The sequence below is a fragment of the Apiospora marii genome, assembly GCF_038362585.1.
Source record: "Apiospora marii strain CBS 49790 chromosome Unknown utg000002l_segment0_segment0, whole genome shotgun sequence".
Classification (NCBI taxonomy): Eukaryota; Fungi; Ascomycota; class Sordariomycetes; order Amphisphaeriales; family Apiosporaceae; genus Apiospora; species Apiospora marii.
Window position 1 is genome coordinate 1,940,081 of NW_027117373.1, and position 27,518 is coordinate 1,967,598.

General features: G+C 53.5%; 6 protein-coding genes across 6 annotated transcripts; 4 read left to right on the forward strand and 2 right to left on the reverse strand.

The window, feature by feature from the left end:
* Positions 1-1,897: 1,897 nt before the first annotated feature.
* PG985_002284 (uncharacterized protein) lies at positions 1,898-2,191 on the forward strand (the record flags this gene model as incomplete). Its single annotated transcript, XM_066822053.1, has 1 exon — positions 1,898-2,191. One exon carries the CDS (start codon positions 1,898-1,900, stop codon positions 2,189-2,191), a length of 294 nt encoding a protein of 97 aa, XP_066689485.1.
* Positions 2,192-6,957: 4,766 nt separating this feature from the next.
* Positions 6,958-8,722, forward strand: PG985_002285 (uncharacterized protein; the record flags this gene model as incomplete). The annotated part of the gene is made up of 4 exons (XM_066822054.1): positions 6,958-7,058; positions 7,113-7,192; positions 7,253-7,333; positions 7,392-8,722. 4 exons carry the CDS (start codon positions 6,958-6,960, stop codon positions 8,720-8,722), a joined length of 1,593 nt encoding a protein of 530 aa, XP_066689486.1.
* Positions 8,723-19,268: 10,546 nt separating this feature from the next.
* Positions 19,269-20,440, reverse strand: PG985_002286 (uncharacterized protein; the record flags this gene model as incomplete). The annotated part of the gene is made up of 2 exons (XM_066822055.1): positions 19,269-20,255; positions 20,435-20,440. 2 exons carry the CDS (start codon positions 20,438-20,440, stop codon positions 19,269-19,271), a joined length of 993 nt encoding a protein of 330 aa, XP_066689487.1.
* Positions 20,441-21,058: 618 nt separating this feature from the next.
* PG985_002287 (uncharacterized protein) lies at positions 21,059-22,750 on the forward strand (the record flags this gene model as incomplete). Its single annotated transcript, XM_066822056.1, has 4 exons — positions 21,059-21,131; positions 21,154-21,344; positions 21,720-22,141; positions 22,216-22,750. The coding sequence occupies 4 exons, from the start codon at positions 21,059-21,061 to the stop codon at positions 22,748-22,750; spliced, it is 1,221 nt and encodes a 406-aa protein (XP_066689488.1).
* A 417-nt stretch (positions 22,751-23,167) lies between these two features.
* On the forward strand, positions 23,168-24,184 carry PG985_002288 (uncharacterized protein; the record flags this gene model as incomplete). Its single annotated transcript, XM_066822057.1, has 1 exon — positions 23,168-24,184. One exon carries the CDS (start codon positions 23,168-23,170, stop codon positions 24,182-24,184), a length of 1,017 nt encoding a protein of 338 aa, XP_066689489.1.
* Positions 24,185-24,227: 43 nt separating this feature from the next.
* PG985_002289 (uncharacterized protein) lies at positions 24,228-27,044 on the reverse strand (the record flags this gene model as incomplete). The annotated part of the gene is made up of 6 exons (XM_066822058.1): positions 24,228-25,428; positions 25,474-26,046; positions 26,102-26,126; positions 26,184-26,351; positions 26,418-26,527; positions 26,593-27,044. The coding sequence occupies 6 exons, from the start codon at positions 27,042-27,044 to the stop codon at positions 24,228-24,230; spliced, it is 2,529 nt and encodes an 842-aa protein (XP_066689490.1).
* Positions 27,045-27,518: the final 474 nt, after the last annotated feature.

Below are 27,518 nucleotides of genomic sequence, written 5' to 3' on the forward strand. Positions count from 1 at the left end.
CACCCATGCCGTATCGTTTTTTGTGCCATTTCCCACCCTTGCTGTTTACCTAACCCTTTCGTTCCGAGCAGCCCTGGCGCCCGCTCGGGACTTACATCCCGCATATGCAGCAAGTCCCTGAACCAGGTGCACATCTGGACGGTTCCTCCACGCTCGTCGACTAGGTAAGTATGTATGTACATAGGTAGGCATTTAGTTTAGTCGATACCTAGGCGGTAATCTGTGTGCATGTCTGAGTTACTCTTGTTGGGCGAGTGAAATATCTAATGCCTTGAATTTTCTCGCTTGCATCAGTTGTTACATGTGCCGCAATCGGCCAGGCGGCACACACAACTGCCGGCTTTGCCTGTTTAATGCTGGACACGCTAGGCAGCTACTGTGGCGCCTCTTCATCTCAACGCCTGTTGCTTTTACTCAATATGGTTAGAGACGATGCACCACGAACTGGTTTTCTGTTTGCAGGTGGCCAGATGTAAAATGAAGAGTTGGGCGTGTCAAGAGCGAAGGGGAAACATGACTCATCTGACTCGAGCATCCCTACCAGTACTGAATATCTCAGCCCAACTCAACAGACTGTAGGTAAGTGTAAGTAAGATCATGGATTGGTGCTGGAGCAGACGAGTCGTGTGGTGTAACGTTCAGGTCCATGCCGCTCTGCTTGCTTAATGGGACTGTCGCAAGACTTGGACGATGCCGTCTGTGTGTGTGTGTGTGGGAGAGGGACGATCAAATCAATGCATCATCGATGCTACATGTCAATTAGGCAAGAGAACCAAGATTCGACTGTAGAACATAAATTAAAATAGACAAGTTGGACTTGGCTTGGCCGGCCGCCCGTCCATTTTGACTGTAATGCCCCGATGCTAGATCCTCGATTGCGATGTGACCGGCGAGCAACCAAGATACCTACCAAGTAGTGTGTATTCCGTGGCTACATGTTGATTTGAAATACTTCTCAATACTAGCTCGAGAAGCATGGTTGTTTACCTAGTATCATCACCTTCAATACAGCTCACTGATGCCTCACTGTCAGAACACCCGTTACCATCTCGCTCTGTTGGTCTCAATACCTACGCACATCATGTATTTATCTCTAGCCTCCCACGTAGGCGCCGTTAAGGTCAATCGTGGTTAGAGGCAATACTACCTTCAGTAGGATACATTTCAAGCTATGTACGAAAGTTCCCGTTGAGCGGCAGAGTTAACCAGGCTCGCACGTAAACTCGAAGCACGCAGCAGGGTAGGTGCTGGCGGAAGTAATTGGGCTGCAGCAAGAAATGCAGGCTGGTTCGGGGCACCACGCAGCTAGCTTACAGGATAGACCCTTGATCGCACAGGCAGCCCACAGCGCCTGCCGCCGAACACCCCCGCCCAAATGATCATCATACAGGTTGGCCCTTGTTTCGTCTCGCCTGCTGCCAAGTCGTGTCAAACCCCAAGGGGAATTTATTGGCCGGATTGGGAGCGGGTCATCGCAGGCAATACTGTAGAAAACGACGCAAAGAGAAACCAGAAGGCTGCGACTCAACGTACATCGCGAAGAATCCAAAGCAACGCAGTGCGTGTGAGCAAACGGAACATGCGGTGACAGGTTTACTGCTGGATTTTTCTTTTGGGTTTCTCTTGTTCTCTTCCTTCCTCCTGCGCATCCCTGCCTACCTGCGTGAAGTGATGTGATGTCTTGGAGGGGGGACAAGGTTGGCAGGTGTACCTTAGCCGTCATTAAGATTGAAAATGGGACGGGAGAGCAACAGAAGCTTCTAAACCCACTCTAGAACATCGGCCTGTCTGCCGAGCTGGCCCCGAGCTGTCATCCCATCAAAAGCAACTTTGATTTGAACTTTCTTTTAGCCGGCACCCTTTCATTGTCCAGCCAAAGACGACAACCAAGAGGACCATGGTCCAGTTGATGACGACGATGCAGGAGATCGTCAGTCTGGTACGACATTATCTGCTGACCTATGTGATGAAGGACCGGAGATCCTTCCCAAGGCTCGATGCTGAGGTCTACGTCGCATTTGCAGCGATCGAGCACCACGAAATGCCGTGGCATGCCATGAATGTCGTCATGTCGTCAGTGAACAGGGTGAACATGAGGATGCATGCAGAAAACGAAGAGGAAGAGAACAGAAGGGGAAAGGACTCGGTGCTGAATTTTGATCATCAGGCCTTCCAGGGGCCACTCAATTGACACTAGGCGGGCGGACAATTTCCAGGACATCCCGGTCGGCTTGACGTCCTCTAGCCTCTCGGCACCGCTTCCAGACTGGAGGTGCTGCACGCCAGTGCCAATTTTAGACACGCGCACTTGGGCTCTCTCCCCCGACTGCGGTATCTGCATGCGGCTGCTCCCAATGCTGGATGAGCAGATAGGATCAACAACATCCGATGCCGACCAGCAGTAGATAATTGAACCCGGTGCAGGTTACATGGATGGGGGCATCCCGCCTGCCAGTAGCGGTCAAAAGGCGACGAGCCGGGGCGGGCAGGCGGGCATCTTTGACCGCGCTTAGCGACTTCAAGTCGTCCGTTAGAACTCCAGGTCCTTGTCCATGTTAGGCACAATTTTAGGAAGCACCCCACCAATGCACAGATTGGACTTTTTGCTATTATGGTATCGAATTGTACGCTACTGCGAATACAACTGTGAAGGCCAGGTGGTTTAGTACACACATAGTCCACTACCTGTAATTGCTACGTGGTATCGTCTTCGACATCAGTGGGGCGGCGTCTTTGCTATCTCTTTTGGGGCCTTACGAGGCTTTCGCCGAGTAGGTCGTGTGTGTTGTCTGTAACTGTGACTTCATTCCAGGCCTGCTGGCAACAGTCAAGAGGACTTCAGCTACCGATGAGATGAGCGATGCTGTTTGTCTGGAGGACCTGGTTGCCAGTCCGTCATGCGTTTCGTTTCGCATTGCTTGTTGGTTGGTCGAACATGCCGGAATGTCTGTGCATTCGGGTCTGCGGGGTTCTGTTTTTATGCTTGAATAACTGACGGGAAAGGGCCCTTGACGGGTCATGTATTACGAACGAGCATAGACGTAGGTAGGTAGGTACCTGCTGCACAGCACGAGACTGAACCATGGATGTGTGAGGCAAGCAGGCAAGTATTGGAAGTAATAAGGTTTTCTGGTAGCTTTCTAGCCTTGCATTAATGCCCGTTTGCATGTATGTACTTCACATCCTGTTTAATCTCGTCTCGAGCATGTCAACGCGCACCTGCTCGTCGCCAACCGACGCGTTTGATATCTCTCACCCAGCTGCCTACAGGCTCCTGAAGCAACACCGGAGCTCAGCTCTCGGCTAGCTGGAATGGTCGGTCTCGACTCACGATTGACTCGACGCAAAGGTGCGGGCTCGGCACGTCGACACAATACAATTCTGATTCCATTGCCTGCTTGTACGTGTCTCATGGTCCATGGGGTCTTTTTTGGCAGATTAACCTGGGTAAAGGTGGTCTGAGCCTTGCGGCAACAGCACAACTGCGGCTTCACCAATCCCCGTTATCCGCACAGACAAATGAGCCAGGCAGGCCCTGTTGATTTTCTCAGCCCCTGCACACGCATCAAGAGCTACAGGCCCCCCCTGCTGTCCTGATTCGCAAAGAAATGGCCCCCCGGTCGCCAATGTCGAGTACCATACCTCCAAGTATTGACGTTGGATGCGATGCTAGCTGCTAAAGTATCGGTACTATTCCATCTCTCTCGCAGGCATGTTGTTGTATACAGTAGATGCGCTTCCTGCACCCATCGGCCTCGTCTCCCTCCCTGCCCTAGGTTGCAATACTGTGGGACTTCGTCTGGCTCTCGAGGTACAGCGACCTTCGTGCTGGTCCCGGATCCATGCCCGGAATACTTCCCCAGCTTGTAGATCTTCATGACTGGATTATTGCCTTTTGCTGATAGTCACTTTGGATACATGCGTACCTCTTGACCTGTTCACCTCCAGCAGAGACAGACTCCCGCGCTGTACCGGATCCATCTCTTAACAAACCGCGCGACTCTCTCTCGCTCTCTTTCTCTGTCGAATCCACCCCCAAAGCAAGCTCCTGAAGGCGCTGTGGCAATCTTCGTCTCTCACCCCTTCTCTCTTTCTCGCTTTCAAGCGAGTGAGTGCTCTTGGTCTGTTTTCCAAAGCGCAATTCCGCATTGGTCCATCGCGGACCACCCATCAGCCACGAACGAACACACCACCACCGCCATTGCTCTCCATTCCATCTCGGAGTCTGTAGCCACTTAGTCATCCGCTAGCGCACATCACAAGCGTAACGGTCGTATCCCCAGGACGGTCATCTGTGGTCGTAATAAGCGGACATAGATAGGTCTTCCAGAAGAAACGGCCCATGCTTGGTCGTGGAACTCTTCTCGAAGGAGGTTATTGACAAGGTTCACGCCGTTTGACGGTTGCTGTCCTCATTTGATGTTCGCCGTTGACTACCTAATCCACGGGAGCTACGTTAGTACCGTCGCCACCACCGGTCATTGAGACTTGCGGCAGTGTACGAGACGGTAGACCAGACCGTCGCCCCAGGGCTAAGTGCTATCCACCAAGCCCTCAGGTAGACGCTGCTGACGAACTGGTGTGTAAGTACAAGAAGACCCTCCTTATTTGATGAACTGACATCCCCTCCGGTGGTTCGTTCCCCCACGTAAAAGAGCAGTGGGGGGCGCTTCATCAATACTGCGGTGATGGCGCTCACTGACAGCTCTCTAGCCCTTCCTCAGTGTCCTCTCTTTTCGTTCCTAAATTAGCGACTATCACAGTGAGCAGACCACTCCATTATTACTTACGGGGACAAGAGATAGTGCAACGGCCCCCCCAAGTACAGTTGCATCCAATGATCCAGGGAAATCATCGACACCCTAGCCCCAGTCTAAATCTCCCGAATCTCATCCCAATGGTCAACCCCACACTCCTCCTGGACAGGCGACCATCATATGCAAATCCGTTATAAGTACTGGATCATCGAACCCGCTATCAAGCCTTCGCGGCATGTCCAGTTCAGGGTCAGTCTTTACTCTTAGCCACTGACAGCTCCCGCCTACATCCAGCCTAGCCTTTACGAGCAGTTCAAGGCCGGAAGCACTCCCCACACTGGGCTCGACTCACTTGACTCTGTCAACTCGACTCGATTCGCAATTATACGCCCACACCCCCATCCACAGTATCCACGCCACAAGGTCCCTCCTCCCCTTCCTCTCCTCTCTCTCTCTCTCACTCCCTCTCACCGAGTGTACCTGTCGCAGTCCTGTTCGACCTAGTCTACGTATTTGGTGAACAGGAGCCCATCGGATCCACGATTGTCACATTCCGTGCTCTACTTTCTGCCCACACTCCACCGCTGCTTCTCAACGCGGCACACCCCCCTGTCGGCAATCAACTCAATTCCTTCGTCATTTGCAACCTCCTCTGTCTTGCGCCGGGGAGCGTACGCTTTTCTGCCAGCTTCACCTTTGGTACTTTACGTCCAATCCTCCCACGGTCTATCCAAAGTCTATCACCTGTCTACTTCATATAGTAGCAAAGACTTGACTTCAACCCCAAGGATACCTGGACCACGGTTAACTCGATCACTTCCTCGTACCGCAATCCTCATTGCCCCTCGACACATCCTGGCCTTTCCCAAAACCAGAGCGCTGTATCTTCTCAGTACCTCTTACCACCAAGCATCTCGAACCTTGCTCTTGCGCCGCGGAGTCATTGATTCGCTCGCTATACACTCTTTTCACCACCTGGTACTCTCGCGAAGTTGGATCTGGGACAGCCAGGCATCCTTGGGCTGCCACCATCTACCAAGACCATCTGTCAGTGGTTAGCACCACCGAGCAAGTGTTCAACCCGCGGGCCACTTCATCGAACTGGCCAAGGTCAACACCATCACCAGTCTAAGATCTGTGGGCGCATAACCGTTGCTGGGTGTGTCTGAATGGTTACAAGTTCGAGAAGATCTTGGAGACTGTTAAGAGTTGGATTGATTTTGGAACGACCGGACATTGTCGGCTGCATTCTTGCCAGTCCTACACCACGCTCATTTATCGACTCGGAGGAAGATCGTGTTGGATATTCGAGTTGGAGGCCTGGCAGTTGAAGCTCCAGAGTTGAAAGTCGCAAACACACCATTCTCTTTCCAAACTGCCTGATCTGTCTGCCTACACACCTTTCTTAGGTACTCGGCTCATTGAGCATTGCATTTGGCAAGTGGGGAAAAGGCACCAGGACAAGTTCGCACCTTCTTGGACCTCAAACAACATCGAAACCAGTGAGTCGAGTCTTTCTTCTCTGACATCTGTTGCAACAACGACGGGGCCTCCATCCCTCGGCTCGCATCAACTCTTTGCCTTCCTATTCATCGGTTCTGACCTGTGGACTGTTCCTTTAGGGCACGACCGGAGACAGCTTTTCACGCTGGTCTTTTCTTTTCTCTTAAGATTAGAGTTCGATTCTGATCTGGAAAGCGTGGGTTTCTCCCTGGCTTTGCGGCTGAATTAACCTCGCGGTTATCGCCATCCACCCTATCACGTCTTCCACGCTGCACAGAGGGACCACTTCCGCGTCCACGGAGACCTGATTGATTCGAACTGGGGCTCATTGCACGTGGAGATAGATCGGAGATAGACGCAGCTTAAGCTTTTACCACTAAAGCTGTGTTCCGGGTTTTTTCCTTTTGAACCACGAAGTACAAAGGTACCATCTTTCCTCATGCCACTTCATTCTTTTTTATTTCTTCGTTTCGACCAAGATCTTTCCGTTCTACCAAACGCCTTCACCCAAACTCATCTGCGCAACGGCACGCTAACTGACTTGAAGTCAGTCTTCGCTGCAGCTACTTGCACACTCTAGCCAGCTACAGCTCGATACCTAGTCTGGTACAAAGACGCAGTACGATTATAGCAGACCAAGAGACCAGCTGGTTCGCGTACCAGTGGTGTCATTCTACCTTCGTCGACAAGACGTAAGATGGACAACAACCAATACCCGACCCAATGGGCCCAGATGCCGCCGGCCCCTTCATATACACAACTTGGATCCGTTATGGACCACCAGACCCTTCCATCCAGGTAAGTAAATCCCTTTGAACTTGCTGATTCCGAGCTAACATGTGCTTTTCTTAGTCCACCCCTGTATTCTGGATACCATCTTGAAGTGAGGCAAGAGCCTGAACGGGGAAAGGTTGCCCTCGGAAAAGAAAAAGGTAAGATTCCTCTAATCAACTCGGAGTCTTCCTACATGGCATGCTAACATCACTTTACAGACAAGAAGCCGATCGACCCGCCCCCGATTGTGGAATTGGTTGTCCCCGTGGATCAAGATCGGAATCGCTTGTTCCTGCAAAGTATGTCGATTTCCCCTCCTGTTGCAGGGCAAAGCATCCAGCTAACTGATGATGATAGACCCTTACCTAATTTTGATTGCGTTCCTCGAACTGGTGCCGTCTGGCAAAACGACCCCCAAAGATGGCGGCGACAGAGATACCAGAGACGAAGAGTCTAAAACGATTGGCGCATATATGGCTGGCTCGACAGTCTCCTCGCTTCACCGGTTAAAAGACACAGACAATCGCGACAGTGGCTTTTTCATCTTCCCCGACCTCACAGTCAAGAAAGAGGGTTGGTATCGAATCCGGTTCACATTGATGACCATGGAGGAAAACCGGAGCGAAAATCGCATCGAGACTGCCGGGTTCGACGGCAGCTGGATTACGATCTGCAACATCCATTCGAAACCCTTCCAAGTCCACACCGCGCGCACTTTTCCGGGCATGGCCGAATCGACATTCATGACTCGATCCTTTAGCGACCAGGGTGTTAGGATCCGGTTACGCAAGGATTCGCGGCAGGTCACAGTGAAGAAGCGAAACCACGACGTCGCCAGGCATTTGAAAGGCGACGTACAGGAGGACGTGCCTTATGATAGCATGATTTCCGATACAGGATCTGCAAAGAGGCAGAGAACGTCCTCCACAGGATACAGCAATCCTTCCCCTTCGCCGATCACGGGAGCCACCTCATACGCCAACTTCCCCCCGACTCTCCACGCAACTGCGCCGCCATATTCACTTCCTCACGGAGGTATGACTTCGAGTCCGACATATGCCACTCACAGTGGTCCCCACATGGGAAACCCCATGCAGGTAGCCTTCCGCGACAGCCAACAGCCTATGGGGCCCCCTGGCCCACAACGAGTGCAGCCACTGTATAACGGACCCCTGACGCCTCAGTTCCCGGGGGGCCGATCACCTAGCATGTCGCCCTTCAACTTCGGTGGTTTCCCCGGACAATCCCAGTTCTCGCCACAGAGCTCGAATTTCACCTTTGCCATGCCGAATCCCTCTCCCCACGGCCTACCCCCGATGGACACGACCTCACAGCAGGGTCTGCAGTCCTCGAGCCCCCATGACTCTAGCACATCGCCACGTGTAGGAGGCCTCCCCACCGACACGCCGACATCTAGTACCGGATCACCCATCGATAATGCGTACACCATCGGCGCCGGCTCAGGGTACCCGGGCAGTGGTTCGCAACAGCCAGGCTATGCTACAGGAAACGACTTCATGTCTCACCCCGGGCCCTACAGTAGCGCTGGAGTAACGGACAACGATTCGAGACACGGGCTCTCCGGAATGCGGACGCCACTAGGAACCAGCATGCCGGAAACTGGATCTTTCAACGGATCCGGCTTTTCTGGTCATCTCGCCGACCAGAAGTACAGCCAAGGCGCTTGAGCATTGGCCGTGCCCGATACGCAAACTACTCCCATTGCGTTGTTTTCTACTGTTTCTGCACATTTGTTATGTCTACCCCTGGGTACAATTATAGTTATAATTATCCTACTCGCAGGGCGGCCGCCGACGGGCTCTGGGGCTGCTGGCTGGGCTTTGTCATTTTCCTTACTGTTTCGAGATTCGTTGGACCCAGACCAAACAAGGCGGACCAGGATCTCTTTTGTACGCAAAAGTATCGGGCATTATTCGGGCTTTGCATGGACACAGGAGTATGTGCTGGCGTTCAAAGAGTGTTGGAGGATCATGGTTTCCCAACAACATAGCAGTCGCGGTGACTGTGCGGACGGTGGATATATGCTTTTTACTTTGTTTTTGCGCGGAATTGGAGGGGGAAAAAGCTTTCTTGGACATGATACCCGGGACTTCATTCTTGACTTGTCCCAACTAAACCGGCTCCTAGGCCTTGTCCTTCACATCCCAAGTCTCTTCTCACCCACCAAAAAAGAAACACGGCCTTACAGCAATAGTAATAATAGCGGCTTGGCGCCGTGATCAAGGAAGAAGAACACGGGTTGGATTGGACCGCTAGACATACGATATAGATAGAAATACAGCATCACTGCATTAATCATGAGCCTTTCTACCAAATTAAAACGCCGAGATGGATAATAGAAGCAGGAAGCGAGGGTATAGGCAGCATTGCATATGTCTGCTGCTTCATTCAAGGATCCAAGTAAATATAGGTAAGCAAATATGAGGTATCAGTATATGCAAGGCTTGAAATGTATCTCTAATGCATTGGGTTGTCTTGAAAGGGTTTGGATGACAGCTACATATACCTGCATTTTGCGTGCATACCTGGTAGGTATCTAGTGTCGACAGAATCAGGTACCTGCAAGCAGGCAAGTAAGCAGGATCTCATGAAAAGGGTCTAGATCCAACCTAGCGCCAGGACTTCAAGCATTAAACCATCCATGTAATGTGAATGGAAGGTACGTTAAGGCGTTTGTTGCCTCCAACGTTGGGATTTTGGAATACAGGCGGGAAACCTGCCTTAGTGTACCAAGATCAGTTGTGGTTAAGGTTGATGCTAGGAGGTAGGTACTACCTGCCAGTTTTCCATGACAGACTCCAAGATTTGTCAGGAATTAGTTGAGTGAGTAGGTAGGTACCTCCTACATACAGCATCCGACCTGGAATCACTTCGCAATTGTTCTCATTCATGCTGTTAACAAGAATGACATCAAATTTCTTATTTCTTTCAGTACAGCCCCCCTAATTCAGTATACTTGCCAAAAACTCTCCTATTGTTATGCTGAGAAAGCGTGGTTCCTTCCCCGTCCAGGTATGTAGCACGGGAAGTCAATATGAACAAGGTGACAGCCAGGGCAGCCGCAGGGCTGTACTAATCACACACTGCCAAGTGCATTGCGAGGAGATAGAAAGACACCTTTACCCGTCAGACTCCTTCCAGCGCCCGGAATCCACCAACTCTAAGTCCAAGATCTGTCGTTCTTCGGTTACACGCCCATCAGTCCCTACCTACGTTACCTTCGATCAAAACAAAACAAAAAAGTGCCGACTACTACATTCATGTCTCGGGCTTGGTATGAACGTTTCTTTTCTGGATTTCCATACAACATCGGGGTGTTTTTGGCGCACGCCCCTTAGCCACTAAGACTCGATCTTCGCCAACACTCTGCAAGCGGAACTGCAGACTTGGCTACCACGAACTAGACCAAGCGTCTCTCCCCTACAACATCGATGCAATACAGTCAGAGAATCATACAGATCGAGCACCACGACACGTCATTCGAGAATTGCCTCTTCATGCCCAACCTCGTACCTTGCTGCGGACTCATCTGTACGCACACGGTCAGGGGATTGGTATCAAACACCGATAATTGCGGTGCTGACGACACATGGTGCCCAGTAGCTGCATTATATGGGGTGTGTCCGTGTCTCTGGATGCATTAGCACCTTGCTTGGGTGCAAGGAAACACGAACCCAACCCCCAACCATCCGGTACCAGCGCACCTTAGCACCGAAGCCTGCATCTGATGTTACGTACTACTACACCATCTGTGATTAGCCGCTTTGTCAAGGCGTCCCCGCAGTTCATCGTATCAGATGAACTTATTCGCGGACGTAGGGTTCGTCTCCCTAAAGATCCACCGGGGGGGCCACGGTGATGTGGAAGAGATTGCCCCAAATGAAGACAGTTGCAGTATTTGCTGGCAACGGGACTAGCTCTCGAACCAATGAGGCATTCCGCGTGTAGGGACATCGAATCATTTTACCTTTCAGGTACCAATCTCCTTGGGTACACTGGCTCGCCGAACACGCAAGCCATGTGATCCCTTGGAACCAAAGAAGCCAACTTTGTGGATGGGCATGTCTGTCTACCAAAACGGTTTTTTGACTAGGGGAAGGCGATCCGTCTACAGAACCTGACGTCTTGCCACGCAGATAAGCCATCGCTCTGCTCACACCCCGGTGCCACACCTGCAGGGCTCGATAGTCAATACGCACAAATAATGGTGGAAACCGGGTTTTACATCGAGGCCGATCTAGTCCTGGGATTCCCCGTCGTCGACAGTCGTCGTCTGATGTTCGACTGGTGTCGTTGGAGTCCATGCTCGGGCAAGTTCCCTGAACCCGGACAGCGATCCACCCAACGGCCGCTCATCTCGTGTCGAAGTGCGGGTTGGCGAGATCGACACGACACTGTTGACTGAAGCCAGCAGCGATCATTCATGCTAACAAGGTAATGAAAGCACAGGTCCTTCAGAAGAGGGTGCCAGGGGGCGGATCCTCATGTGCTCCGTGGCCAGTCGCCCAGTCTTTTGACGGGGGCACAGCCTGGCGACAAACCAGGTTGCCTGTTGATGATCATATCCGCACATTGTCTCCGAGTTAATTCCCCAGGCTAACTGTGGCTTTCATACGATAGGCAGTTTCGCCCGTCGACCGAGTTTTCTGGTGGCTGGAGCTCCAGGTGCAGGGATGCCCGGGCGAGTGCGAAGTCTGACGTAGCATTACGGTGTACATATCTAATGTATGTGGATATGAGATTGGCCATCTTCCTACGCCACTACCATTGTCAAGTAATAATGAAACCCAATGGTCAAGCTTGGCCTCTGGAGCATCGGAACAGCCGTTGCTCTGTGTAGGTGTGGGAGTGTGGCTCCCCGAGAAGCATCATCGGGAGCTATTTTCGGACATGTCCAACTTGAATACAACAGCCGAGGTGAGAGGATGCTATCTATCCTCCCATCGGGGTGAAGATCGTTTACGGAACCTCGAATGGCATCTGGGCTCCACACACAGTAGCCAAACGAGGCAGAAGACCCTGTTGCAGATGTCTGCACCAAGCTTGACCCATGCAATTGGACGTTTCGCATCGTCGGATGGCACAAAGCCCCCTGAGTCTGTCACCACGACTTCAATCACCAAGCCCGGTCGAATATCATTGCCTACCAACCACAAACCAAACTTGACCAGAGTATTGGGTTACACTGTCCAATTTCGGAGCGACAGTTGGATCATTCCCCGGCACGGCTCCGGTATTTGACGCATCCCATGTCTATGATAGTTTTCGGGTGAGGTTCGATTTCTCGCACGTCCTTGAACTCAGCCCCAAAGCCTCCAGGGCCTGCCTGTGCAGGTCGACCCAGATGCTGGGAAATCTATCAACCCACTATCGACGCCACTTCCTACTGCCGATGACCCTCTGTCATTCAACCTTATCCAGGATTCGGTGTGGTAAGGTTTTGGTTGTGGGGGCGGTAGAGAGGGCTAGTGACATCCCTGGGTCTTTTATTACCTTAGCATCACGGTCTACAGCCGTGCAAGCCAGAAAACACCATGCTAGTGGCAGCAGAAGTATACGTCTACGTATGTTCTATCAACCAGCCATTCCCCAGCTGGGATCGGCCCTGTATAGTACTGTGCAATATCTAGGTGCACAGTCATCTACCCCTTCTGAGGCACAACTAGACCTCGGTGTCGCGTGTCGCAGCTGTCAAAGCTGCATCGCAGGCGGATCCTCGGTGTACAATTGGTCGACGGAAGGCTCTCCGGGACGTTTGTTCCCCACGCGAGGTTTCATTTCTGTACAGCTCGAACTCGACGCGCCGCATAGCCCTGTCTCTCTCGTCCTGTGCAAATATGGACAGTGTTGTTGTACACCTCGAGGCTTGCAAGTACGGGGTCCCAGAATGGGTGCGACCTGCCATGTTCGCGTCGATCCGCCCAACGGGCGCTTGCCATTTTCAGACATTATCTCCGACACTCGTTATGGCAGATGCTACCCTAACCCCAGCCCTATAACGACCCGTCCTATACATATGATCAGCGCGGAAAAGAGGGTTGACAGGACAGAAGTTTGGGATGATCTCAGTAGGGCCCAAGGTTTCCAATGATCGCCCGCAAACCCGTTACTTACCGCTGCTCGCTTCGGAAGGGCGTGGACGTAATGACGTGCCACTAAGCCCGTTGGGGGTCCCTGGCAGTTGTATCCTGATATCTTGCAACCATGGATCGTCCGTATTAAGCCTTCAGGGTTTCTTTTCCCGGCACGCTTGAAGACTATAAGGTAGGCACTATTGTGTCTGTCAAAAGCCCAATTGCGGGCCCCAGACGCCCAGCACGGTCGTACAGGATGGATGATTGACGCATTCTAACAACGCTTCCAGAAAGCGCACGCGCACACGACGAGACCACCTCGAGACACACGTACTTGGTAGCCCTACGCTACACCCTGACCCTGTCTACGTCTACCGAGGAAGTCTCACGTCACGTCAAGGAGCTCATCGCTGTCCATTCATCTCCGCACACCAGCCCGACGAGGTCTCACCTGTCTTGACCTTGCCGACTCGCAAAACCCATGTTTCTTCCGCCCCACTTACTCGGTGACGTTGATTGCCTCAGCCGCATTCAGCACGAGAGTCGGGTGGGCAACTCTGTCGACAGCTTCGACACGACACTGAACAGTGGGATGTCAAACCGGTCCGGGCCATTGTCGTATTGTGCAGCTTGCCATGGAAATGCCGAGTCATTTCGAACCAGTTTTTCGTATTGGCTGTCGAGACAGCTTTTGAGTACTCAATGGGCTAACATTAGGTAGTCGGAACTATGGATTGGACGCGCCGCGCCGTTGCAGTGTAACGCAGAAAAAAAAAGGCGCCAACTCCACTCGCAATGCTACGTTATCTTCACTCGCAAACCTGCGTACCTCGGGAACTCGTCAATTCTCTCTAGCAATTTGGTCTCTTGGTCTCTGGTCAGAAATATCCCAGTGGTTCCCATTCGTCCATCATAATCCCGCTGAACGTGCCACCTTGGCCTCCCTGTTCTGCACGCATGCGCAAAACTTTACCATACCCATCTGACGACCGCATTTGGGCATTACCACGCACGTCAGATGCCGCTTTTTCCCAAGATCTCAACAGGACCGGGGCGAGGCCGAGAAGCGCCGCACCAGCCGCGTCCAGAGCCTGGCAGCAAGTTGCAAGCAACAAGGTCAAGGTCAATCGTACAGTACGCACGTAGCTGTCACCTTGTTGTGCTCGATGCAACGACGCGCCTTTCATCACACACCCACCCTCTTTTGCTTCTATTGATTCCTAGTGAAATTGGGACAACCATGGAATCCGGATTCGATAGTCATCTCGGGAAACGGACCTACCGACCGCATGCCGTTACCTGACATCACTCTAGTGTGTCCAGTGTGACCTTGTTCATTCGTCTCTATTGCGAATGTGTAAGCGAGGTTACTTGTGACTCGGTTACGCCCAATAGAGGATTTCGCAGGCCAATTGGTACAGCCAAGGCACCGAAGAGCAAGACAATATTGCCTTCGCTAAAGCTTGCCAGCGGCTGCTACATGCCACTATTTGCAGCACACCAAGCATGTCTTGGCGTGACAACCGCGTATGTCACCATCCCATCCCATCCCATCCCATCTGCCGTCTTATCGGCCCAGCGTATCGTCACTCGCCTGTCTCCCTCTCACTCTCTGCCGCTGTCGATTAAGAAGAGCCGAGAGTGTTGATAAATCTCCGAATGAAAGCGATGTGCCAAGATGCGATATGTGACGAGACACGCAGACGATCGAGTCACTCGCGCTCTCTTTCATGAGTGGCTGCGGCTTCAAATGGAATTAACAGTGTTGATGCGTTGGTTCTTCTGATATAGCTGCCAACTATGGCATTTACTGTCGGTTTCCTCGATTGACCGGCGCACTGTTTTCCCCCTCCGACTGGTACCGTCAGGCTGCCTTTCTTGCATCGATCGGAGCGAACTGTCCCTAGGTCTATTCTATTGCGCGCTTCTTTCCCGTGCCTTTCGTAACATTGTTCTGTTGTGTTTGCATGGCGCCATCTGCAATCCGGCCCATGGGTTGGCCGTTGAGCGGGGCCCGGTCGCCATTGTCACAAAGTGAGAATGATGAATAGAGGTCAGCACTGCGTTTGGACCTTTGGCCTTGGCTGCGTCGCATCGGAACATTTCTTGCGACACATGCTCCGTTGTCACCCTCTCATTCTTCGTTTAACGCAACGCAATAAGAGGAAGCTTATGATATCACGACCAGATATAGAGGATCAAGGCGCGTGCACAGAGTCCGTGCACGCCGTCAAAACCTGATAATGCCGGCTGTCGCGATAAGGTATACCAGAGCCATGATAAGTATAGCTAATCGCGTTATTGGCGCAAAACAGGAGCGTGTGCACTGGCCAGTTGGGTGTCTTTGCTTGGCTCTCCGTGTTCTGCTCCGTGTTTCGAAACCAATCTCTGAAACATTAATAGGGCAAGGGACGGGCATATCAGACGAAACGATAACAACAACGAAGCGGTGACGGCAATGCCTGCAATACCTTTTCTGCCGTTTCCGGAGCTGAGACATGACGAGGCTTTTCAAAGGCTACCTGCTTCACTGCCTCCGGCCTGTCCCCTTCGTATGATTACGCCACCACATGGACGGACCCCTTTGCCAAGATATGTGCTATAAGAGGCTTTTTTAAGACATGCATTAGTTTGCAGGTGGAGGGCAACGTGGTACGGTGAGACGAGCCTGTCTCTCGGTCGGCACCTTGTGGTGATATTGCGGTCATTCCCTTTTCATATGAAGCCTCGGTATGCCAGCTGGCATTGTGGCCCGTGTGCCGACACGAAGAGGGGTCGGGGATGGAGCCTGCGAGGCGACTTTTGACCCAGAAACCTGGGTTGGCAAGTTTGACAGCTGACCGTTAGTGGAGGGATGAACCGTTAAACGCGCCTATTCTCCTTTGCTCGGCCCAAATGCGGATGACAGGTGGCACGATGGTGGGGTTGGAGGCTTATACATATGTATGTGCAGCTGGGCCGGCGACAGGAGGCGGTACGTGCGGGCTGGTCGATCAATCTTGCGTCCTCTTTTTCCCCCTCCTACCCGGGTCGTTGTCCCCGGGGAGGCCTATTAGGTGTACTCTGCTCTTTTTTTTCGGGGTGCCCGAACATGGCCTACCGGACCAGGCTCCCGGGAACCAAGCTTGTGCTGGTTTCGTAGCGTAGGACTCGGTCTACGTACTTGACAGGTCTATGCACAGGTGTCTATCAGAGGGGGGGGCTTTAAGGAGAGGCTAGCGCGGCTAGCGGATCTTTTTGAGAGGGATCGCCAGAAGGACAGAAGAGACGGGCGATGCTAGACCGAGGTGAAGAATTCAGGGGCTTATCAGGGAAGAGGCTGAGTCAGGTGGTGAGTAGCCCCCCCCCTTTGTTGTCAGGGGAGTTGCGGACTGGCCACGTCGAGGAAGAGGTGGCAGGGCCGGCTGGCTGGTGGAGATAATAATTGCCCAAGGGTACGAAATAATACAGCTTGGTATAGACGGGAGGTTTGGATATAGGGGCGTGTACACAGGTGGTGGTGCTGTAGCTTGTGGTGGCTTGCTTGGCTTCGACGGGGGTTCGTTCGGGGTGGTGACGGTCCTTGTGCCATTGACGTGTGAACGATGGTCAAACCGCCTGACCAGGTCCTTGGTCCTTGGACGATGCGGAAAAGTCAGACCACTTGGGGTTGATCACCATGTCTGTCTCCGGTCCTGGGATAAGACTTATAGTAATTATGTAGATATTGAACGGTAGGTGGCCTGATTGGGATTGTTGTGACACTTTGGCTCGCACGCAATTTGACTTGCTTGATAGCATCATAATATGTATCTCTGTTCGTAATAGAATCCTCACAACCTGGAGAATCCGGGTTGGTGACAAACACTTATTTAACATACGAGGTAAGGTGCAGAGGTACCAAGTAGTCACTTCGTAAAAGGATACCCATGTCATCCTTTCCGGTTTTGGCTATCAACTGCATGTGTGCTCTCCTGGAGGGATTGGCTGTAAAGTACGTGAAAAGTATAGGCTATGGGTCGCTAACCAGATTCCATTGAACGAATATCGTATGTTCTTGAGAAGCTTCGGGTACTGTAAGGATACATTGAATATAATCAAGTCATAATTTCGAGGAAACAGGATTACTATCATTCCCTTTCCGTCAGGGGGTTACCAAGCCTTGGGGTATAGCTGACCGGTTGTTTATATAACACAGGGGCTGCCGTACTGCGACGCCCTGCTGTATTTGACTGTGTTTAGTATCGTGATTCTAGCAATCCACGATGGATATACGGTTCAAGATTGGGAAATGTATGCAAGCAAGATATTGCATGTTGTAACGATCGAGCGGTTGGATCCCAGCCTCTCCTCAGGTCGATAGGGAAAAGGGAGATGCCATTCCGACATATTCAAGTCGCGAGGTTGTAGTTTCGTATTCGACTTCTAGTGACAAGTTGTGCAGGGTTCAATCACATAGATGCACTCACATTCCGAGTGGAAACCCCTTTTTCATTGCGCAATGGTTCGTGTAATGCATGCCCCCTTCCTTGGCCAAACAATAAAAATACGCACAGTAGTCGTCGAAGAGTGGTGACGATTGCCATAATGCCTAAATAGTACAATTCGTTACTGACTTGGCATCCCTGGGGCAGTGGACCTCTAAACCACCGCAAAATGACTCTTCTTCATCGTTTACAGCTTCCAGCACTAGGATGCGTATCTGGTCAGTCTGCTCGGGAATTGCGAGTGCATATCTTTGTACCAGTTTAGCAGTGTTATTGAATGGGAAAATATCATCGCAATGGGACTTTGTGGGCTGTTATCGGTGCAGAGAAGAAAAACATGTCCTCTGTGTGCGATTATGTCGTTGTCGAAGCCAACTGTGCATCCGTGATCAGAGGACGTCGGGATTGCCAGCGAGTTGAGACATCTAGATTACTCAGTCTGGTTTATTGCATATTGCCTGAGCCCCTTCAGTGTACTTTCCTGTCATAACTGCATCTGAAGTACAACTTATTTGGGTTTTCAGGTTACCCCTGAATCGCGAAGTGAGATACACACTGATGGGATGCGTTTGAACAGCACTAGCAGTGAACACCAAAAACCATTATTAACCAATGTATTAAAAGTCGAACTGAAAAACTAATTTAATCTTGTGTCACTATCAAGTTGCTTGAGACGGCATAAGGCTGATGGATACGCAATTGCAATAGCCATGCAGGTTGCATCGTCCATCAGTGTCGGCCAAGTAAACTTTAGCCAGTATGACACTATCAGATGCGTAAAAAATAGATGGTATGTTTGCTTACCCAAGGAACTGATTGGCTTGGAGTTAGTGTTTTGGCAGACAATCTTTGTCTTAGATCCAAACAAAGACAGCAATTCTGATCATGCCCCGAGTCAGACCTGCTTGGCGCCTTTGTCTGCACGTGTATCTTGTCTCAAATGAATGCGTCCAGTACTGGAACACCCGGGAACAACACGTCTTTGTTCCCTATCGGTGTTTCATGTACGGCACGGCGCTTCTCTCAGCCACCACCTGTCTGCCGCTGTTTCGTTTGATGTAGAGCATCTGCTGTAAACATTTTCAGTGCACATAGTTCGACTTTACTTCCCAAAGGTGCCTCCGCACAGAAATCGCCGTTGCAGGCATATAATACTCCCATCTAGTTGAATACATTATACCACCGATTACAATCCCACAGCACGCCATGGCTTATACGGCTACGGGTAGGCATCCCCTCCTTTGGTCCCCGGAAGCAGAGATCGATCTGCTGAGGAGTATCTGCCTTCGGGGCATGCTGCAACCCAGCCGGGCTTCGCCTCTGGGAAAGGTGCGCGATGTTCGTTGGCGTGTCATCACGGCCGAGATGCGAGGTTGGGGATGGGGGTTCTCTCTACGGTCTCTCAAGTCAGCCCATTACTTGCCCCGAGGCATCCCCCTTTCAGGAAGCACATAACACTAACAATATCCATCAGGCTTCAATGGGAAGCAAGCCTCCAACCCCGTCTGGACGAGATCTTGTCAGAAGGACTGCTCCACATCCCCATCGGATCGACGAGGGAGCAGCGTATAGCGCTTCTTACCGGCCCCCAGTTGGCACAAATCGACGGTGTAAGTTTGCCCGGCACCTGAGAGGGTACTATATTGTTTGCTCGATCTAATGCATCATCACTTTCACCTCCTCTGCAGATTCATAACGACTTGCCCAAGCCGCCCGAGCCGACCCCCTTTGACGGGACCGAAGACGAGACGGCCGCGGCTCCGCAAGCGAGCGCCGCCAACCCCGGGGGGCTCCAGCAGACGGAAGAAGAAGTCGCCTTCTACCGGGACAAGGTGCCGCCTGAGAACCTGGGCATGACGATGGGGATCCAGAACGCGCTGCTGGCCAAGTTCCGGCAGTTCACCGTCGACGAGATGCTGGGGGCGCGGGCCCTCATGGCCGACGTCCTCGACGCCGCCAACCGGGCCTGCGAGGCCGCCGTCTTCAAGAGCCTGCACCCGGGCCCCGCCTACCACCTGCGCCACCAGCTGCACTACATCCACCTCGCCTGGTGCCAGGTCATGGACGGCTACCGGCCCCTGACCGAGCGGCAGTACGAGGGCATCAAGGCCTGCGAGGTCGTCGAGGCGCACTTGCAGCAGCAGCACTGCCAGAACAACCAGAGACTCCGGGAATGGCAGTTGCGCGGGTGGCTGCAGTCGGTCCCGGGCCAGCAGGCGGGACTTCCCGGACTGCAGCCGTACGCGCAACCAGGATTGCAGCAGCAGTATAGCTACAATGTACCGCCGCCGCCGCCCAAGCCGTCGTCCCCGCGCCTGAGCCCCTTCAAGCTCGGCACCGAAGAGATGCCCCTGGGCAGTGGGTATTCGGCCGGGTATTACCAGGCCCCCTTGCCGGGCGGCACGGTGCAGCGGCCCGTTCCGGTGAAGAGGAAGAAGCAGCAAAAGGCGGGGGCGTCCAAGGAGGACGATGACGGCTTTTGGGACGAGACGGAGTCCGATACCGCCAAGAAACGCACCAAGAAACGCGCCAAGAAAGAGGCGAAGAAGCCGGAGGAGCAGGCCAAGGAGCAGGAGGAGAAACAGGAGAAGCAGGCCAAGGAGCAGGAGGAGAAACGGGAGAAGCAGAACCAGGATCGGCAGGAAAGGGCGGCTAGGCGCCTGCGGAGGAAGGAGGGGTTGGAATGATTTTAATCATCGGGACTAATGGGGAGAAGAGCTGTTAGAAGGTTGATCATAGCATAAAGGGAACATTGTGTACCAATATAATCCATTCTGCATTGACAATGGTCCTTGTGCCTGAGAACCCATATGGGGATATGAGAGTAATGCAGAGTCACGGTCATGGTAAAGGAGATTAAGAAACGTTCGTTGTGCTGGAAGTCTTGTATGGGCAATCCGCTCCTTACGGTGTGACATTGGCAACTTAAAGAGTACTAATTTGTCGCGATGCACGTCTCGTATCCGAGTTCTAGCCTGACCCGACAGCCAAAGCTGGGAATCAAAAGCCCTTTGAAGCTTCCAGCAATGTAATCAGAAACTTACAGACGGTACAATAGCAGGATCTTGAAATGTTCATATGCTTACCAACAATTTGCTTGTAATAGGGGCTCTTTCCCAGACGTAGCAGCAACAGTCGGTGCTGGCCGCAGAAGAAAGACCCCCATGCAGCCCATGTGGTAATTGGTTCAAGATGGCGTCTTGTTCGGGCTAGTCTATCACGCCAAGGTCTGGCAAGCGCGGCGGCAAGCCGACGATATAAGCGCTACAACAGTAGTAAGCAGACTAGGATCCGGGATCCCGGACAAAGTAATTTGAACGATCGCCACTGGCAGCCCCGTAAATTTGCGGCTGAGCTGGGACCGGCGCCATGGGGGTTGGAACCAGCAGATAGATAAATTGAAGTCATGGTGCACTTTTCGCTTCACGGTTCCCTTTACGCGATTCCCCCATTCGACAACACCATGTTCTTCAGCAAAACACCCCAGCCCAAAAGTCTACCACCACAGCCGTCACCACCGGAATGGGCGGAAAACGGTACGGACAAGCCTGACCGAAGAACTGGGAGAGTCGGGAAGGAGCTGCGATGATCTGCTTTATTTCCCGGGCTCGCCCGAGTTCGCCGATAGCGAGACAGGCTTCCACACCGCGCAGGCCAACGAAGTGCGCTCCGCGGCCGTTGCGCGCCCCACGTCCACCGCCGAGGTATCGGCCCTCGTCAAGGCCCTGAAGCGGTCTCTGCCCCCCTCTGTAACCCTCGCCGTCCGCGGTGGGGGCCACGCGACCTTTGCCGGCGCCGCCAAGGCCGCGGGCGGCGTCACCATCGACATGCGCGGCGTCCGGGGCATCGAGATTCTGGATGACGGCAGACGCGTGCGCATTGCGGCGGGCCACCGCTGGAGCGACGTATACGCGGCGCTCGAGGCGCACGAGCCGCCGCTCACGACGGCCGGGGGGCGCGCGGGCCAGGTCGGGGTCGTGGGGTTCCTGCTCGGCGGCGGCATCTCCTTCTTCTCGTACCAGCGTGGCTTCGGGGCCGATTTGGTGACGGCGTGGGAGGTGGTGTTGGCTTCGGGACGGGTCGTGCGCGCATCCCCTTCTTCTTCGGGTGACGACGAAACGGAGGACCTCTGGGACGCCCTGCGCGGTGGGTCCACCAATTTCGGCATCGTCACCGCGGTGGAGATGGAATGTTTCCCGCACCCGGCGCATTTCCGGTGCGCCTACATGTTTTATCTGACGCCGGCGCGACAGGCCACGCTCGAGGCGCTGGTCAAGCTGAGCCGCCGCCCGTTCGACGCCGCCCTCGCCGAGGGGCAGACAGAGCCCGTGGTGGATCACGTCATTTGGTCCATCACACATGTCCCGTACGTTCCCGTCAAGATCATCGCCGTGTCGTCATCCTCGACGGGCGCCGTCGGTCGGGATAATCTATCCGAGTTCGTGGCTCCGTGGACCCGAATTCCGGGGACGCCGACGCCGCGCGAGGTGACGCACGGCGCGTATGCGAAGGAGGTGGGTGATTTGGCCAAGAAAGACGGGTCTAGGTGAGTAGCTTGCTTCTTATGCTCTTGTTAATGTGATTTTTTACATTCACGACTTGTCTCGCTCACGATTGTAGGAACTCCTACAAGTCTATTTCAGTCAAACTCGATCTGGACCTGCTCAACACCATCATCGACATGTGGTACGGCCTCGTCCGCCGCACGCGGCACACGGCCGGTCTCATGAACACCCTCGCCTTCCTCCCAGTCCCCGCCTGCGTCATCGAAGCGTCCTGCGCCCGGCGACGGCGAAACGCTCATAATGCCCAAGACGGCGGCGGAACCGAAGCCACTGCCAACTTCTTCGGTCTCCGCCCCGAAGACGGGCCCCTCGTCATCGTCGAGATCTGCCACAACTGGTACCATGCGACGGACGACGCAGAGGCTTTCGCGCCGGTGGACGCGTTTCTGCGCGACGTCGACCGGGTCGCGTCGGAGCGAGGGCTGGGGTCTCGCTGGGTGTTCCCTAACTATGCGCAGCCCGACGAGAGGGTGATGCAGGCGTACGGTCAAGATAGGCTTGCCCAGTTGAGGCGGGTGGCTTCGAAGTGGGATCCTGAGGGCTTCTTTCAGAAACGTGTAGTGGGTGGTTTCAAGATCGAGGAGCCATGATTGGACATGAAATTACATGAGAATATATACAGCATCTGCCCGTCATTTCTCGATTCTGGACGAGAAGACTTGATAGAGCGACGTTGTATTTCGAGGTATTCGTCCCATCTGAATATCTAATTCGGGCAAGGATCGGTTGCGGTTGGACAAAGTAGTATCATTCGAGTCATGATCCCTGTACCATGCCGTTGAACCGAGGGTCCGGGCTCCACAAACTAGAGTCATTCGGCGGCAAGGCGAGGACTCATGAAACAGGAGGCGTAAGCGTGATATCTTCAGACCAGTACAGCTCAATTACACGAGCCTTCTTTCTGCCATCCTTTTTCTACATCTCAGTTCGATCAGCCCTTGGAACGCTCACCTGAGCAATAACAACACACTTTACATATACAACACTTCGCACCGAGATACATCACAATGGCGCACCAAGCACACGCACTGCCATGGAACACCCTAGCCTCCCACTTCAAGTACAAAATGTCCTATCACGACCACCCCCAACGCAAAGACATCTTCCGGTCCGAAAAGGGAGAAGCAAGCAAGGAAATCGAGTACTTCTGCCGCGCCCTCGCCAAGCGCGTCCAAGAGTTCGCCGAGACGGGACGGGCCAAGTTCCGACCCCAAGCCGAGCTGCGCGCGCGCGCCGAGCAGTGGACCAAGCCCGGGGGCCGCAAGGTGTACCCGGACGAGCTGCAGCGGCGCTACTTTGACGACCATGTCCTCGAGCACTCGGATCTGCCGCTCGGGCCGGGCCGCGTCTGGGCAGAGCTGCAGCCCATCACCAAGTGGACCGAGTGCGGCGGCATCGGCGACCACACCCACCACGGCGAAACCGTCAAGGTCCTGATGATGGAGGCGGCGGGCGCGCCGCCTGCGCTCTGCGCTGCGGCGGATCGCGCGGAGCTCAAGGGGGAGATTATGGAGTCGTTGCTCCTCGTGGCGAACCACCCGGACATCAAGCTGCGTGAATTTATGGACGGTGTCCTTGGGATTCGGCATCCGGTCAACCGGATCGCCGAGGAGGCGCTCCGGACGTACCTCTACCTCAACCTGCTCGTCGTCCTGCGGGAGCAGGGGTCCGAGGTGTGCGATCCCGTCAAGACTGAGACGGGCGAGGAGGTGCCGGGCCGTCGGGTCTATATGGACCTTCAGAGCTACCGGTATATGCTGAGCACGGTGACGGGGCGGTACGACGACGATGCGCAGAACTTGGTGCATTGCGAGTTCTTCCACACGCGGGGCGTGGACGAGGCGGGCGACTTGGAGTGGAAGGAGGGGTCGAAGGACGTTCTGGCCGACATGGAGGCTCTAAAGGAGTATCTCAAGGGGGTCTGGCGGATCCTGGTCGTGTACGACCTCGTGGCCCGAGAGGCGGGTGGCGACCCGGGTCTCGAGGAGTTGTGTAAAACCAGTTTGGCGAGAAGCTTTGGCTGATTAAGGGTTGAAGGGGGGGACTGGTAGATAATCTGATCTCAAGCTATGTGTTAATACGCAATGAAAGACCCTGGGCGACCGCTAATGCAGGGAAAGAAGCGACTGGACGTTGGTAAACACCACCACCCTTTTCTAACTTGATCGCTTCGCCCACTTGCTGCCGCAACTCGCCCGCCAGCAGCTTCTGAGACACCACCTGTCCCGCCTTCTCCGCCCAACTCCGAGGCGTCTCGCCGAGGCTGTCTGCTGCCTCTTTAGACGCACCGTGGTCCAGGAGCAGCTTCAGCACTTCCGGATTGCCGATCCTGACGGCAGTATGCAATGGCGTGACTAGGTTGTTGTCCGCCTTGGAGGGGTCCGCGCCGGCCCGGAGGAGCACGCGCATGATGTCGACGTGTTCCCGGAGCGTGGCGCCGTGCAGCGCCGTGCCGCCGAACCGGCTCCCGGCGTCGTCGACGTTGGCGCCGCCGCGCACCAGCCCCTCGACGATCTCCTTGAGCCCGAACGAGGCGGCGTAGTAGAGCGGCGTCGCGTGCCGGGGGTACTCGTCCCACTGGAAGATCCAATTCGAGTTCAAGACCTGGATCCACGACATGAACCTGGGCCCGGCCGTGAAGAACTCGGAGAGGGTGTGATGCAGCTGGGGGGTGAGAGCCGCCGCTCGAAGGTGATAGGTCCAGGCTTTGGCGACGTAGTTGATGAGAGGGTGCTGTGCCCGGCGACGTTCCCAGTCGTCTTGGGTGCTAGAGGGGCCGTCGCTTAGACTGTCCAACGATAGGTAAGCAAAGGAACATCGTGCGAGCTCCTCGTTTGCCCCCATAAGGTCCATTGCGAACGTCGAGACTTCTGAGTTGTTCTTGATCTCGGTAGAAAGGAGGTAGTCCTTCACAGACAAATGAGCCAGCTTAATAACACCGCTTTCCGAGACGGTAAGGAGACTTCCTCCGAGGGCAAAGATGTCTTTTGGATTGTTGAGACGGGACTCCTCCACTTCTTCCAATCTGGTCATGTCGGTATCAACCGCGATTGCTTCGTGGAGCTCGCGTATCTTCAACGGGAGAGCTGCAAAGGCAACCCAGAGCAAGATCTTTCTGAGGAGTATCGTGTCCTCCGCGTTCTGCTTCTTCAAGATCCGCTCGTAGGTTTGGAACAAGCCCTTTGGCAACTCGGCCAGATTCTTGCGTATAGCTTTGGTGGTGCGGAGTTGGGAGAGCACGTCAAGCTGACACTGAGCCCAACGAAACCTGAGTACGTTAGCTATGGCCACCGTAGCAAATCATATAGCATACATGCCAGCTGCTCTTTCATAAAGACTCGTTTTGATCTCGCCCTTGATGGTTGCGGCCAGACACTTCAAGTTGCGGTCTGTCTCAGTTCGTTGATCGATGTAATGCTTGATGTCGGTGTCGACTTCTGTTCGACGCGCTTCTAATTGCAGGTGTGGGACAGATTGAAGTTCGTCTTCGATATCGACGTCGTTCCTGCTGGTGATCAGAACGCCGAATCGGATTTTCTTCTCGCGGAGTCGAGAAAAGAATCCGAGGATGTCGCCTCTTTGGTCGCATTCGTCCAACGCATCGATGAGAAACAGAATTCTTCGGTCGTTCGAGAAACAGATCACTGCGTTCTTTAAAGCTTCCCAGGTGGGGGGCTGCTTTCTTCCTCCTACATGACTATCTCTGTAAGAAAGTGCCAGCTCGTCGGGTAAATACATATGCGAGCACAGTTGCGATATCAAGGAGCCAACTACGCTTCTGGCGCACTGGAACTCCTTCTTCCTGAAATCACAATAAAAGTATGCGACTGCTTCGGGGGACTTGTCTTCCTGGCATTGGTTAAGAAGCTTCGAGACAATGCGCGACCTGTTGTGGTCAGAAACATGGGATGGTAACATGTTTCGGGGGGCAAAGGTCTTACAAAAGGATAGTTTTCCCAGCTCCGGCTGAATGGTCGACATGTTAGCACCTGAGTAAACCGTTACACAAAGTGGTAGGCATACGGAAACCGCTGATCCAGAGAACATCTCCCTGTCGGTACCACTGCTGGAACTCAGCGGTGTTGAACACCCAGCTGTTGGTGCCCTTCAAGTGAATCGAGTTGGCCGATTCGTGGTTTTCTTGCGGGTCGCAGCTTGAGAGCCAATTCAATATAGCCTCGTGTTCGTGATCTAGCCAAGTCAGGGCGTGGACTATATTCGTACGCATAGACGGTACACGGAAATGCGTTATCTTACCAAAATCGCTCTGAAAGACCTTGTTGGCAACGATTGTTAACTTGCGGTCGATCTCCAGAGACGTTTCACGGACGGACGATGTGAGTTCGTGCAGCTTGATTGTCATCTTGCTGTGTGGAGTCAGCACTGCTGCTCTGTAGGGTGGGTGTTTTGATGGCCACCACCCGTAACATACGCTTCATCTCCGGCCAACGCCAAGCTGAGTGCACTCTTGCACCGCTCAATGCGATCCAGGCACTCCTTGGCATCTTTGTCCTTCAGCCGCCAGCTGATAACCTTGATGGCAGCCACCCTCCTTTTCCCTGTCACCCCTGCAAGACCGGAGAGCTTTAAAGTTGCCTCTAGGGCGTTCAGCTCTCTTAGACATATGCAAAGGGGCCCGCTGTTTGGGTTCAGACAAGTCTCCAAGGCCGCTTGATGTGTTGGTCTTGATTCCCTGTTCCAACCCATAGCCAGCTCATCCAAGGCCTCCAGTATGTTACGTAGCCCTTTTAATTCTTCGACCAGCCTCGTCAGTGACCACGGGATATCGTCCAAAGCTGCCCGAAAGTCGTAGCATAATGAGATGATGGCCGTAGTGGCCTGCATCAGGGTAACGATGCCCGTAGTAATGGTGAGAGGATCCATGTCAAGACAAACTCAGATTGTGTAGTTACTCCTTGGTTCAAGATGGCTTGAAATCCAAAAACGCATGAGATATCGGCTTTCCTTTTAGTAGATTGAGGTTTCGGTCAGGCAATAGTTTCATGCATGGCACATCCAAGATAAGCCCCGAACCGCCCGAGTACAGGTGTGCAGATTCAGCTGACAGGGGCGGGGGCAACTACACATGCATCATGCAGACTGACCGAACAAGAGCTAAGCCTCGACGACGTTGCGAACAGCCTGCAGGAATTTAATCTCGGAATTGGAGACGCCTTCCCAGCGATTGGTGTGATCTACAGAGATATGCTTGTTGGTCACATCCCATTGAACAACGCATGTTTGCGGTTCGCGGCCAACCGCTTTTTGGGCACCTGGAGGACCTGGACGCCTACTTTAGCCGTTTAGGAAGCCGGGCAGGAGTGCCCTCGGTGCTAGGGTTACATCACAGAAAGTACC